This window comes from Oncorhynchus kisutch, linkage group LG25, assembly GCF_002021735.2.
Source record: "Oncorhynchus kisutch isolate 150728-3 linkage group LG25, Okis_V2, whole genome shotgun sequence".
Classification (NCBI taxonomy): Eukaryota; Metazoa; Chordata; class Actinopteri; order Salmoniformes; family Salmonidae; genus Oncorhynchus; species Oncorhynchus kisutch.
This window is the reverse complement of record NC_034198.2, coordinates 1,777,139-1,790,884: the sequence shown is the minus strand read 5'-3', so window position 1 is coordinate 1,790,884 and position 13,746 is coordinate 1,777,139. Positions and strand designations below refer to the sequence as shown.

The 13,746-nt window shown below is 43.3% G+C and overlaps 1 protein-coding gene across 1 annotated transcript; it reads right to left on the bottom strand.

The window, feature by feature from the left end:
- Positions 1–2,446: 2,446 nt before the first annotated feature.
- Positions 2,447–5,195, bottom strand: LOC116357488 (G protein-activated inward rectifier potassium channel 1-like). Its single transcript, XM_031805186.1, has 3 exons — positions 4,693–5,195; positions 3,793–4,020; positions 2,447–3,221 (listed from the first exon to the last, which is right to left on the bottom strand). Exons 1-3 carry the CDS (start codon positions 4,729–4,731, stop codon positions 3,216–3,218), a joined length of 273 nt encoding a protein of 90 aa, XP_031661046.1. The 5' UTR covers positions 4,732–5,195; the 3' UTR covers positions 2,447–3,215.
- Positions 5,196–13,746: the final 8,551 nt, after the last annotated feature.

Below are 13,746 nucleotides of genomic sequence, written 5' to 3'. Positions count from 1 at the left end.
ATGAATTATGTATGTATTTACAGTTGAAGTCGGAAGTTTACATACACTTAGGTTGGAGTCATTCAAATTTGTTTTTCAACCACTCCACAAATTTCTTGATAACAAACTATAGTTTTGGCAAGTCGGTTAGGACATCTACTATGTGCATGACACAAGTAGTTTTTCCAACAATTGTTTACAGATTATTTCACTTATAATTCACTGCGTCACAAGTGGACTGCATACACTAAGTTGACTGTGCCTTTAATTTGTATCCCCTTTTCTCCCCAATTTTGTGGTATCCAATTAATTGGTAGTTACAGTCTTGTCCCATGACTGCAACTCCCGTACGGACTCGGGAGAGGCGAAGGTTAAGAGCCGTGCGTCCTCCGAAACACAACCCAGCCAAGCCGCACTGCTTCTTGACACAATGCCCGCTTAACCCGGAAGCCAGCCACACCAATGTGTCGTAGGAAACACCGTACGCCTGGCGACCGTGTCGGCGTGCTTTGCGTCCGGCCGGCCACAGAAGTCACTAGTGCGCAATGGGACAAGAACATCCCTGCCGGCCAAACTGTCCCCTAACCCAGACGACGCTGGGCCAATTGTGCACCGCCCCATGGGTATCCCGGTCATGGCCGGCTGCGACAGAGCCTGGACTCGAATCAGGATCTCACTGCGGCTACGGATTCCTCTATGACCTAAAGTTATATATTTCAAAAACGGCGCAGTAGAAAGGTTTATCAACACATAGTGAACAGCTCACGTTATTTACAGAAGCATGCTACATGGCAGACCAATCCAAACTTCTCTCCCGGCAGGTCCAGAACATCCATTATGTCAGCCAATCATGGCTAGCAGGAAGTTTCCAGTTTTTTTTCTGTGGCTTAACCAACTAGGCTTGTAATTTAACAATTATATTTGTATTTACGGACGGAATAAGAGTTTGTTAGTAAGGTAGATTAAATTTGACATGTTCCAGAAGGCATTTCTGACAACAAAAAAAGACATGTTTACGTGTGCCTCTCCTGTGAATTAGTGACATATGCCTAGTCTCCTGAAACACCTCACATGTATAAGTAGGCTACTAGACTTGTTGATCCATTGGTTTAACGTATTTTACTGGCAGTTATGGTTCAGTAAAAATCACAACCTGGTCTCAGAGCATTTCATATTATTGTGTATGCAAATCCAAGACACTCCATTTAGTATGATATGCTACGTTTTGTATGGTATGTATTAATTTGTGCATGTCCACACCCGTTTTATTTGATATGTTACGAATTATCATTTGTATTATACAGTACCAGTCAAAAGTTTGGACACCTACTCATTCCAGGGTAGAATAATAGTGAAGACAAACTATGAAATAACACATGGATTCATGTAGTAACCAAAAAAGTGTTAAACAAATCAAGATATATTTGTATTTGAGATTCTTTAAAGTAGCTAACCTTAGCCTTGACGACAGCTTTGTACACTCTTGGCATTCTCTCAACCAGCTTCATGAGGTAGTCACCTGGAATACATTTCAATAAACAGCTGTGCCTTGTGAAATTAATTTGTGGAATTAATTTCCTCCTTAATGCGTTTGAGCCAATCAGTTGTGTTGTGACAAGGTAGGGGTGGTATGCAGAAGGTAGCCCTATTTGGTAAAAGACAATCCATATAATTGCCAGAAGAGCTCTGCCTGACTCAAGCCTTCATGGTAAAATTGCTGCAAAGAAACCACTACTAAAGGACAACAATAATAATAAGAAGAGACTTGCTTGGGCCAAGAAACACGAGCAATGGACATTAGACCGGTGGAAATCTGTCCTTTGGTCTGATGAGTCCAAATTTGAGATTTTTGGTTCCAACCGCCATGTCTTTGTGAGATGCAGAGTAGGTGAACAGATTATCTCCTCATGTGTAGATCCCACCATAAAGCATGGAGGAGGAGGTGTGATTGTGTGTGCGGGGGGCTTAGCTGGTGACACTGTCAGTGATTTATTTAGAATTCAAGGCCAACTTAACTAGCATGGCTACCACAGCATTCTGCAGCAATATGCCACCCCATCTGGTTTGTGCTTAGTTGGACTATCACTTGTTTTTCAACAGGACAATGACCCAACACACCGACAGGCTGTGTAAGGGCTATTTTACCAAGAAGGAGAGTGATGGAGTGCTGCTTCAGATGACCTGGCTTCCACAATCACCCGACCTTAACGAAATGCAGTGAAGGAAATGCAGCCAACAAATGCTCAGCATATGTGGGAACTCTTTCAAGACTGAAAAGCATTCCAGGTGAAGCTGGTTGAGAGTGCCAAGAGTGTGCTAAGTTGTCATCAAGGCAAAGGGTGGCTACTTTGAAGGACCTAAAATATATTTTTGATTTGTTTAACACGTTTTTTGGTTACTACAAGATTCCATGTGTGTTATTTCATAGTTCTGATGTCTTTACTATTATTCTACAATGTAGAAAAGAGTAAAAATAAAGAAAAACCCTTGAATGAGTAGATGTGTCCAAAATTCTGGGACTGGTACTGTATGTTACAAATTTGCAAAACATACCATATGTTATGAATCGTAAAACGTAGTATATGTTACGAATTTGCCAAATATATGATATGTTACGAATTCTAGCTAAGTGGCTAACATTATTTAGCTGACTAATTAGGGTTAGGGTTAGGTGAAAGGTTAGCCAATAGGGTTAGTGTTAGGGGAAGGGTTAGCTAACATGCTAAGAAGTTGCAAAGTAGCTTCAAAAGTAGTAAGTAGTTGAAAAGTTGCTAAAATGCTAAAGTCCTGTGATGAGAGTTGAACGTGCAACCCTGCTTTAGTTTTTGCTAACCTTCTGTCTTATGGATTTACCTTTACTATGGATTTACTTTTACTAGTTTATGAGACCAGGCTGGGCATCAATACAATAGAGTACACTGAGTTTGATTTAACCATTAAAATACAACTGATTTCTCAATGACTGTCCCCTGAGGGACATCTCCAGTAGCCACTCAACTCCAGTCAGTTACTACAGGGGGTTGATGTGAGACTGCTGACTGGAGAACAGTGGGGTTATTTGATGAACCTGTACAGTCTGTTTTTGCGTCAAACTCCGCAGATCAATGACAGAAATTACAGTTTGGTGGCCTGTGTGGTCCAGTAGTTATAGCCGCTGACCCTGGCACACATGTAAGAGTTGGCATTGGTTCGAATCCAGGCGACTGCACTTTCACTCCCCGTATATTACCAGTCTTTCACATCTAAAAGAAAAAAGAAAAAATTATGAAAGGAGTGGGACTTCCCCAATCATACCTTTTACAAATTACAGTTCTCACGCACACACACACACCAAGAAGTGTGTCATCAAGAAGGGATTCTGTCACAACAGCAGATCAGTGACAGATACAATATGACAGATCACAACACAGAGAGCGAGAGACTTGCTTTCATCCTCTAGTCCCACGAGAGTGTGTTATATTGATTTTATTAGTTCCATTTGATTCCAAAACACCTTGCAGCCCGAGGCAATAACTGTAACCTGCCAGGAAATGTAATTTAGTGGCTCACAGGGAATTCAGTCAACACAGGAGGAGAAATTAAGTTAAATTCCTGAAAAGCCCCCATTGTATACACTGGGCACGAACCAATTCAGCCCTTGAATTTACTAAATAGGAATTTAATTTACCTAAAATCTGCTATTGGTGATTTTGAGTTGTCTATGCCTCATTCACATTATGAAGCACAGCAGTCAAATTACAACAGTCTTAGCATAGCATGCCAAATGGTTGAGAGACAATGGAAGGAGACCTTTGGAAAATGTCAAATATTTACCTTGATGAGTTTGCACCTGATCTGGGCTGACACCATGTGGTTGTTGCGCAGGTTCCCCACTCGGACCATGAGGCACAACTTCCCGTCCCGTTGCGAGATAACGGCGTCCTGGCTAAACTTGAGCATCTCCACGCGTTTCTTCGGCTGGGACATCTTGACAAATATGCAGCCGATAAGAAATGCGTCCTTCCGAACACTTTTCTGTGATTTCTGTAAGTTTAGTATCATCTAAAATAAGGAGAAACAACGAAGTTCTAGCTTCAGCATGTTAACTAGCCTAGTCTGCACATCATACATGGGTACGGATACTCACATGGGCCATCCTACTACATCTTCCCCTCTCCAAGGAACAAGAACTCAACATGCATAACCTCTGAAGCATTACTGAAATGCAATTTGGATACCAGTATTGTTCTTTTTAACATGCTACAGTACATCCTGAAACCGTATGAAAGCATTGGCCTAACAGGCCTTCCTATTAGGCCATTGGGGTTTCAGCTGAGCCGGCGAGACAATGGGAACACACAGCCTCCTGCCCATCAGGAGCTCGGCAGGTAAGCTAACAGAGCCCTGAGCCCTGTATGGATTCTTGTTGTTTTTCAGCAGTCCCTTGACTGTTTTCACAGCTCTCTCTGCCTCACCATTACTCTGTGCATGGTAGGGGCTACTGGTCACGTGTGAAGTCATATTCTGCGGCAAAAGGAGCTTGCAGAGAACTGGGGAGCGTTATCTGTAACCAGGACCTCAGCAACCCTTTGCCTGGAAAAGATTTTACTTTAACCCATTGATAACACCAGCTGATGTGGTTATGGGTGTCTTTGCTATTTCAATGTATCTTGAGTAGTAATCTACCACTAGCAGATAAGTGTCATTTTTCCAATAGAACATATCTGCCCCTACCTTTTGCCATGGCCGTTTTGGCTGCTCCGTTGACTTCATTGGCTCCGGATGACAAGGTTGACTTTTTGTACAGACCTCATACTGGGCCACTAGCTTGGCAACCTGAGTACTTAGACCAAGCCACCACACTGACTGTTGAGGCCTCAGTCTGAATTTGGTTATCCCAATGTGTCCCTCATGCACTTCTCATGCATGTCTAGCATTTCTGGTTGTAGAGTCTCTGGGATAACTCCGTAGTCCTTTCATGAGAAGGTCTCCATTACAGTGGAAGTCACTTTGGTGCACCCAATAGGGCTTCAGCAGCTGAGGCAGTTCCTGCTGCCTGGGCCATCCCTTTTTGCACTGTTGGCAGATGGGGTCTCGCTGTTGCTCCTCTGCAATCTGCTGCAGTTTGGTTTGAGATGCAGGTAGACTGTCTCTTACTGCATTAAGGACACCTGTACCTCCCCCTCTAGAGCAGGCCTGGGAAATTCCAGTCCTTGGGGGGCCTGATTGATCTTACACTTTTCCCCCATCCCTAGCAAACACAGCTGATTTAAACTAATTACATTCTAAACTGAAGATCATGATTAGTTGATTACTGGAGTCAGGTGTGTCAGCTGGGGCTGTAGCAAAAGTGTGAAACCAATCAGGCCCCTGAGGACTGGAGTTGCCCAGGCCTACTCTAGACATTACTCCTCCTCTGTTAACTTAGGGATCGGCGTCCCGTCAACGGAACAGTTTTAAATAATGCAGCACCTTGTGTCACGATCGCAGATTTTAGAGAAACAACAAATGTCGGTATATAAGTGTCTTATATCGTCTGAAAGCTTAAATTCTTGTTAATAACTGCAGTGTCCAATACAGTAGCTATTACTGCAAAAAAATGCCATGCTATTGTTTGAGGAGAGCTCCTAACAACAAAACACCCTTTTCACTGTGATAGGTTTGATCAATTAACCTCTGAAGGTGAAATGTGTCATCATCCAAAGGGTCACAGAGATAACATGACATGTTGCTTTGTTCGATAAAATCATTTTTCATATGGTAAAAATGTCCCTAAACGTTGTTTCAACCAGTCAAATCACGTTTGTATGTATTCCTCAGAGATCCTAGAATGTAACCAGACTTCACGATATCATTAGGGGTGTATAGGACACCAAATTTGGTCAGAGAGCGACACCTTCATGGCACACCGATGATGCAGGCGGTCTTCATTTGATCGACTCTAACTTTGTCAAATAAGCACCAATCAGGGTCAAACAAAGCTAGCTAGATAGCCAATGAGCTGGGCTTTACCTGTAGCTGTCATAAAATGTAGCTACTAACCTTGTGTGACAGCATGCCTTTTCCTTTTGGACAAAAATGACAAATGTTCAAAGTTATGAAGTTATGAAAACTGGTAGTTTTGCAAATCTTGAACTTATAACATGGCTACTAAAACTGGGAAAGCTAAATCAGCTAAATTTGGTAGAAAGAAAATGCCCCAAAAATGTTGTTTTTTTTCTTTGTATTTTCTTCTACCAGATCTATTGTGTTATATTCTCCTACATTCAATTCACATTTGCGCACACTTCAAAGTGTTTCATTTCAAATGGTACCAAGAATATGCATATCCTTGCTTCAGGGCCTGAGCTACAGGCAGTTAGATTTGGATATGTCGTTTTAGGCGAAAATTGAAAAAAAGGGGGCTATCCCTTTGAAGTTTTAATGGACGTTTAATTGGGGCCCTGGAGAGTGCGTCTGCTGTCATCAGTGCTTCCCTGGCACATACACCATCTTGTAGGTGAACCTCAGCAATCTGTGGAAGCGCAGAACTCTGGGAGGCAAGTCGTCCGGTGCTTTTGCCCCTAACAGAGCCAACAGTAGTTTGTGGTCAGTCTCTGCTGTAAAATACAGGCCAATAAGATATTGGCTGAGCCTTTCACATGCCTGTGTGATAGCCAACGCCTCCTTCTCCACTTTTGCTCTGTCGGATAAGCTTTGTGAGATGTATGCTATTGGATCCCACTCCATGTTGTAATGCATATGTGTGAAGACCGCCCCTAGCCCAAAGGATGATGCATCTGTGTGAAGACCGCCCCTAGCCCAAAGGATGATGCATCTGTGTAAGGACCGCCCCTACCCCAAAGGATGATGCATCTGCGTGAAGACCGCCCCTAGCCCAAAGGCTGATGCATCTGCTGATACCTTTGTCTTTGCGTGGGGACAGTACTGGGCCATCAAGCTCTGAGGCCAGGTCTCCTTTGATTTTGTCATACGCCACCTGATGCATGTGAGTCCGTGACCAGTCATTCTCTTTGGCTAGTAAGTCTCAGGGGTTTGGTTGTATCTGAAAACTGTGGGAGGAACTTCCCGCATACGTGACCATGCCTTAGAAGGTCCTGACTTCAGCCACATTCTGGGGGATGGGCATGTCTGTGATGGCGCTGATCTTCTCCGGGTCCGGCTCTATTCCAGCTGCACTGATTTTGTGTCCCAAGAACAAGACCTCTGACTGTGCAAAGGTGAATTTTTCATTGAGTGTCAGGCCACTCTCCAAGCGTCTGGTCAGAATTGCTGTGAGTCTTTCATCATGTTCTGCTCTGTTCCGTCCGCACACGAGCATGTCATCCGCGTGGACTATGACACCACATGCGTCTTTGGAAATTCTCAGGATCAGAAACTATTCTAAATGGCAAAATGTTAAAACAGTACCGGCCAAATTGTGTTATAAACGTTGTGAGCGACCTACTCTCTGGTGACAGGGGTATCTGCCAGAAACCTGAGCGGGCATCCAGCTTTGTGAAGACTTGTGAGCCATCCATCTGAGCCAGTGACTGCTCCACTGATGGTAAGATGTGCCTCTCTCTCTGCAGAGTGCCTCACTCAAGTTAGTCATGTCCACACAGATCCTTATGTCCCCATTGGCTTTTGGGACCACTACCATCCCTGCACACCAGTCAGTGGGACAGCCCCAATTTCTTCCATCCTCCCCAACTCTTCCTTTACTTGGCCAATAAAGATATAGGCATGGTGGGGTGTGGTAAGGGCATAGGGGACAGCATCCTCTTTCAGGCGGCTTTTGTAGTTACCTTCTAGCCTTCCTAGGCCAGAAAACACTTTTGGGAATTTATTTTTGAAAACCTCCCCTGGGTCCTCCAGTTCGATCACTCTGTCATTGAGTTGCAATACTCCGTTGAACTTGGAGTCGCAAACCCTGAAATCCCACCAGCTTCTTCCTCTTGCAACATGTTGCTAGCAGTAACTCCTTGCTCGTTAGCTAGCCCAATGATGATCTGCTCTGTTTTATCTCCAACACTGTGCCCTCCTTGCTTTGAAACAGCCTGTTAGCCTGAATGTATGATTTACTTGGTAAGTCCGTCCCGTTTTTGTGATCATTAAAACCACTTCTGACATCATCTAAAATAAGAAGGCACGACAACGAGGTTCTAGCTTCAACATGTTTACTAGCCTAGTCTGCACATCATACATAGGTACAAATACCCACAATGGCCATCCTACTACAACGAGAATGCGGACGGAAAGTTGTAAACGTTGGCGACGCACGGGGTGTAAGGAAGAGTTGTGGGCGTGTGGTTTGATGTCACTGTGAATATAGGCTATTATCCACCACAGATTCCATAACCAGCCAGGCTACCGTGTAGGTTCCACCGCCACTTCAGGTTGACTAGCGTGGTGAAAAGGTTGGAGATGTATCAGCTTGTCTCCCCAACAAGGTTATCATCCTGGACGTTGCAGCGGCCGTTCTTTTCCACAAACCGCCGGCGCTCTCTCTTCCCGGGTGCAGATATAGTCATGTACTGTTTGGTGTCTCCTTCATATCGCAGACATGATGACCGATTTGCATTTCACCAAATAGCCTTTACGCAATCCGCGAGATGCAATAATATTAACTTGCTCGCCATGGGATGCTCCTGTTTTTAGGTAAATTAAAGTGATTAAAAAAAGATGCATAACAATCCATGTATCAGTCGAATAAATAGGCCGTATGCATTCCAGCATTTGTTGGCCCCTCAGGCCTTCCTCAGGCCTTCCTCAGGCCTTCCTCAGGCCTTCCTCAGGCCTTCCTCAGGCCTTCCTCAGGCCTTCCTCAGGCCTTCTGGGTAACTTCTATATTTATCTTATATTTTATATTATTATTATATTTATTATATATTATATATTATTATACAAAGATGTGTCTATGACAGATCCAAACAGTTCCAACCCTTCAACTGTACTCCTTACAAAATACCACAGTCGACTGCAGTTACTGCACTTGTTACTGCAGTTTCAAAACTGCAATCTTTTTTGTAAGGGTGACCACTTGTTCAGATGAAATACTTCTAAAGAACTGCAGCACTTGCTGGCAGATGTAGCTGTTGGGGAGAGAGAAAGAGGGACGGTAAATATGCTTCTTTGTCAAATCCAATCTCGCTGTGCTTTCAGTAAAATACTATTTACCTAGGCCTATAGGCTACGTTGTGTGAAATGTGCACATAACTTATTCTGACAGAGGCCTACATCAAAACAGCTTTAATGCAGTAGAACTATAATCATGTTTATTTCAAGGACCCTGACAATTTGATCACTAGCTATTTAGTTCCCCCTAGTGATACTTGATTGGAAGTGCAACTCAATTGAATTAGGATTGAATTATTGTTAACAAGCCCATATGTCTTTGTGCGAGACGAGTCATTCCCTCTGAGGGTAAACCTGATGCGACCATATCCAGGCAAGCCCATATGTCTTTGTGCGAGACGAGTCATTCCCTCTGAGGGTAAACCTGATGCGACCATATCCAGGCAAGCCCATATGTCTTTGTGCGAGACGAGTCATTCCCTCTGAGGGTAAACCTGATGCGACCATATCCAGGTAAGCCCATATGTCTTTGTGCGAGACGAGTCATTCCCTCTGAGGGTAAACCTGATGCGACCATATCCAGGCAAGCCCATATGTCTTTGTGCGAGACGAGTCATTCCCTCTGAGGGTAAACCTGATGCGACCATATCCAGGCAAGCCCATATGTCTTTGTGCGAGACGAGTCATTCCCTCTGAGGGTAAACCTGATGCGACCATATCCAGGCAAGCCCATATGTCTTTGTGCGTCACGAGTCATTCCCTCTGAGGGTAAACCTGATGCGACCATATCCAGGCAAGCCCATATGTCTTTGTGCGAGACGAGTCATTCCCTCTGAGGGTAAACCTGATGCGACCATATCCAGGCAAGCCCATATGTCTTTGTGCGAGACGAGTCATTCCCTCTGAGGGTAAACCTGATGCGACCATATCCAGGCAAGCCCATATGTCTTTGTGCGAGACGAGTCATTCCCTCTGAGGGTAAACCTGATGCGACCATATCCAGGCAAGATACACTAAATACATGTGACTACACACTGAGTGTCCAAAACATTAGGAAAACCTGCTATTTCCATGACATAGACTGACCAGGTGAATCCAGGTGAAAGCTGGGATCCCTTATTGATGTCACTTATTAAATCAACTTCAACCAGTGTAGATCAAGGGGAGGAGAAAGGTTAAAGAATGATTTTTAAGTCTTGAGACAATTGAGACATGGATTGTGTATGTGTGCCATTCGGAGGGTGACATGTCAACATGGCCTAGCATCTCTGTGGAACGCTTCCAACACCTTGTAGAGTCCATGCCTGATGAATTGAGGCCGTTCTAAGGGATAAAGGGGATGCAACTCAATATTAGGAAGGTGTTCCTAATGTTTTGTACACTCCATGTATGTTCTCTTCTTCTGGTTGATGACTGTTTGTCATGCTGTGAGCTACACACTTGTTTCGCTGTTTTGAATTGAGCTTTTTTCTTATTCACACTTTACAAATCACAATAATGACCACAATCACTTCATCCTTGTTGTTTTAGTTTGTCATATCTTATTGAGTATAGACCCTCAAGACATTTACCTAACCTTGTGTTGTGAGGACTTTCCTCCTATAGTACACGGGATGTTCAGCTGTAGGCTAGACCCTCGAGACATTCACCTAATCAACAAAACACAAGGTTGTACATGGCTATGTTTAGAGCTCTTTCAATGGAGACCTTCCTGCTATGGTACATGGGTGAGAATGAGTGTCCCGCTGTAGACAATAAGGACAGACCCTCAAGACATTAACCTCATCTACATAGCTCATGTACAAAGCAGTACAAGTTCACTGAGTAACTGAAGTCATTTGTTTATAACTACAATCATCCAGACAAAGACATTTGTAGACCTTTTTAGAGTATTTATTTACGATCACGAGGAAATATCACTAGGAAAATAATACAATGTAAAAAAACTAAAAATATCAATGAAAACATCATCCCTGACAAACGGGAGACATTGATCAGGAGGAATAGACACCATCCATGGTACCATGACGTCAAAGACTGTTATGGCCGTTGTTGGTGGAAGAAGGTGAGGACCAATGCGCAGCGTCGTAAGTGTCCATATTTTTAATAAAGAAATTGAACACTGAACAAAAACAACAAAGTGAACAAACGAAACTGAAACAGTTCTGTCTGGTGCAGAATACAAACACTCAACAGAAAATAATCACCCACAACTCAAGGGTGAAACCAGGCTACCTAAGTTTGGTTCTCAATCAGGGACAACGATTGACAGCTGCCTCTGATTGAGAACCATACCAGGCCAAACACAGAAATCCCAAATGATAGAACAAATTACATAGACTGCCCACCCCAACTAAAGCCCTGACCATACTAAAACAAAGACAAAACAAAGGAACTAAGGTCAGAACGTGACAAAGACAGCCTTTGCTGGACACTGATGCTGTTTCTGTACCTCCTACTGACATTTCTTTAAGTCATCCACCCGCTGCATAATGTCAGTGTCCAAAGGATCCTCGGCTGTCTTCCTTTTCCGGCCACTGGAGCTGGGCCAGTGAGATGGGGTGGAGGTTGATGGGAGTTGCCAGGGTGCGCCTGGATGCTGCGTTGGTGAGAAGGGCTTGGGCATTGGGGAGAGGGGCCAGGGAGGTGAACCACCTGTAGATTGGCAATCAGTCCATCATTGTCTCTGGGCTGTCCAAAACAACACCCTCCAAAACGTACAAACAGATGGCAAATACATTGCAAGCAATCGTAAATCATCTCCATGGGCTCCTGTTTGAGTTAAAATGCTTACTAAAAAGAACTGACTTCATAAACATATCAATCTAATTAGCACACACACCACAGTGTCTGTTTTCAGATGTTAAAACTAGTCACGCTAATCAATTTAATTGAATCAATTAAATGTATTTATATAGTCCTATTTTCACGACTTCCTTAGCCAGCATAGGTTTTCAATGGCCTTGCTTTGGTGTGTAGGGCGCTGTCCATGGTGCTGATAGAAAGTAGGGGGGATTTCATGCCAACCTGTCACTTCTTGTTCAAAAGCACTCAATGGCCACGGCATTTGAACTTTTATGTTTATTGTGGTATAGCGTGATACAAGCAGAAGACAATATAATTCCAATGCAAGACTGCAAATGACGCCCCTGGGTATAGCTACATATTGGTTTGTTTCGTCATAACCATAATAGAATGTATCTATTTCTTTCTTGTTTATGGTAGGCTGGTATTGGTTCATTTATGTGGGTCAAATTTGATCCACAGAAGTGTATTGTGCCATATCACAAGGTGTTGCTAAACTTATTAGAGGCATGCTTTTCCATGTTTGAAGCAGTCCTATAGGCCTATTTGTTTGGCAAGACAGCTGTACATGGATGCATCCTACTATAAGATAAGATTTTTTTCAAGGGCCCGAGATACAAAAACACCCACATGCAATGTCTCAAGAAGGAAGTTACCATACCTATAAATAAGGGAAAGGTGACATTTTAACTTCATTCATGAGGAGAGAGAATGCAGTCAACTAATAAAGCCATTTTGTGGTGCTGAAACGTAAATCCGCAACCGCATTGCAATCAATAGGTGGTGAATAGCACCATAATAGGTGGTGAAAATATTGCTAATTTGTTATAAAAGTCCTGCACAGCAACAGATGGAGAGAACCTACACCAGTAATTCATTTAAACAATAATCGTCATTTTAATTTGACTTTACAAACATCAAGATGGCTTAATTTGAGTCTGTTTATTCTCAAACCTTGGTCTATATAAAATAACTTAACTGGCATCTTTCACTATAAAACAATATATGGACTAATAGAAGTGGGATGTTTTATTATTAGGCCTACTTACAATTGCAACTGGACAAAAATGTAACATCCCCACATAAAACAAAAATGTTAAGAAAAAAAGCTGGTGTCTGAATGTCTGTATCCGGGACAGCCTGCTCCTTTAATGACAGAACAGAACATACTGTCAGCTGGAGACCTAAATATCCCTGGATAAGCACTCACAATGTTAGTATTTACTAAATACACTCATATAGGCCATTAAGTGACTTACTCAATGGGGAAAGTTGCATTTCCCCTCGACACCATCTTGTGGATGTCACGTGAGATGGGTGTGCTTTTGATTCGCAGGCAGTCCTCCATTTAAAGCCGGTTTCTGTCGTGAGAACAGAAATTGCGTTCATAGAGGAAAATGAGGACTCGCAGGTGTAAGTAGATGCAAACATTGTTAGCACATAAAAGGCAAGCTTCTTTATTGTGCTGTGTTCCTCTGAGCATGACACCCACAACACACACAAGGACTCAGCACCCCTGAGTGCCTCCCTGATTTCGCTCTGGAATTCAATCCGCTCAGTATGAATTGCAGCCTTATCCAGCGAGGGTATAGTTTTCTTAGCAAGGGATGAGACTTCTCCACCTGGGCGGACTGTAAGAGGATCACGTACAAACTCATTGATATCCTTGGGCATGCTGTAGTCTTCTAATCTGGTGGAGAAGTTGTGCCTCAGCTGCTTGATGAAATCTTCCATCACCTCGGGGACAATGCTGCGGCCTGGTCCCTCTGCCTGTCATTTCTTCAGTGTGCTGAAGTTCAGTAGGCTTCCAGAGGACAAGTACAAATCGAACAACTCAAGCTTCCTAGTAAAGCTTTTTCCACCATGTCCACGACTGGTTTCCCTCTTCCTTGTAACTGCAGAATTAACCCGTTTAAGTGACAGAAT

What these genes read in the sequence shown, in the direction of transcription:
- LOC116357488 (XM_031805186.1), bottom strand. Translation starts at nt 4,731, where the DNA reads ATGAAGTCAACGGAGCAGCCAAAACGGCCATGGCAAAAG. An exon ending in CAAAACGGCCATGGCAAAAG is followed by an intron (nt 4,021 to 4,692) that starts GTAGGGGCAGAT and finishes TCCTTATTTTAG; the next exon opens with ATGATACTAAACTTACAGAA.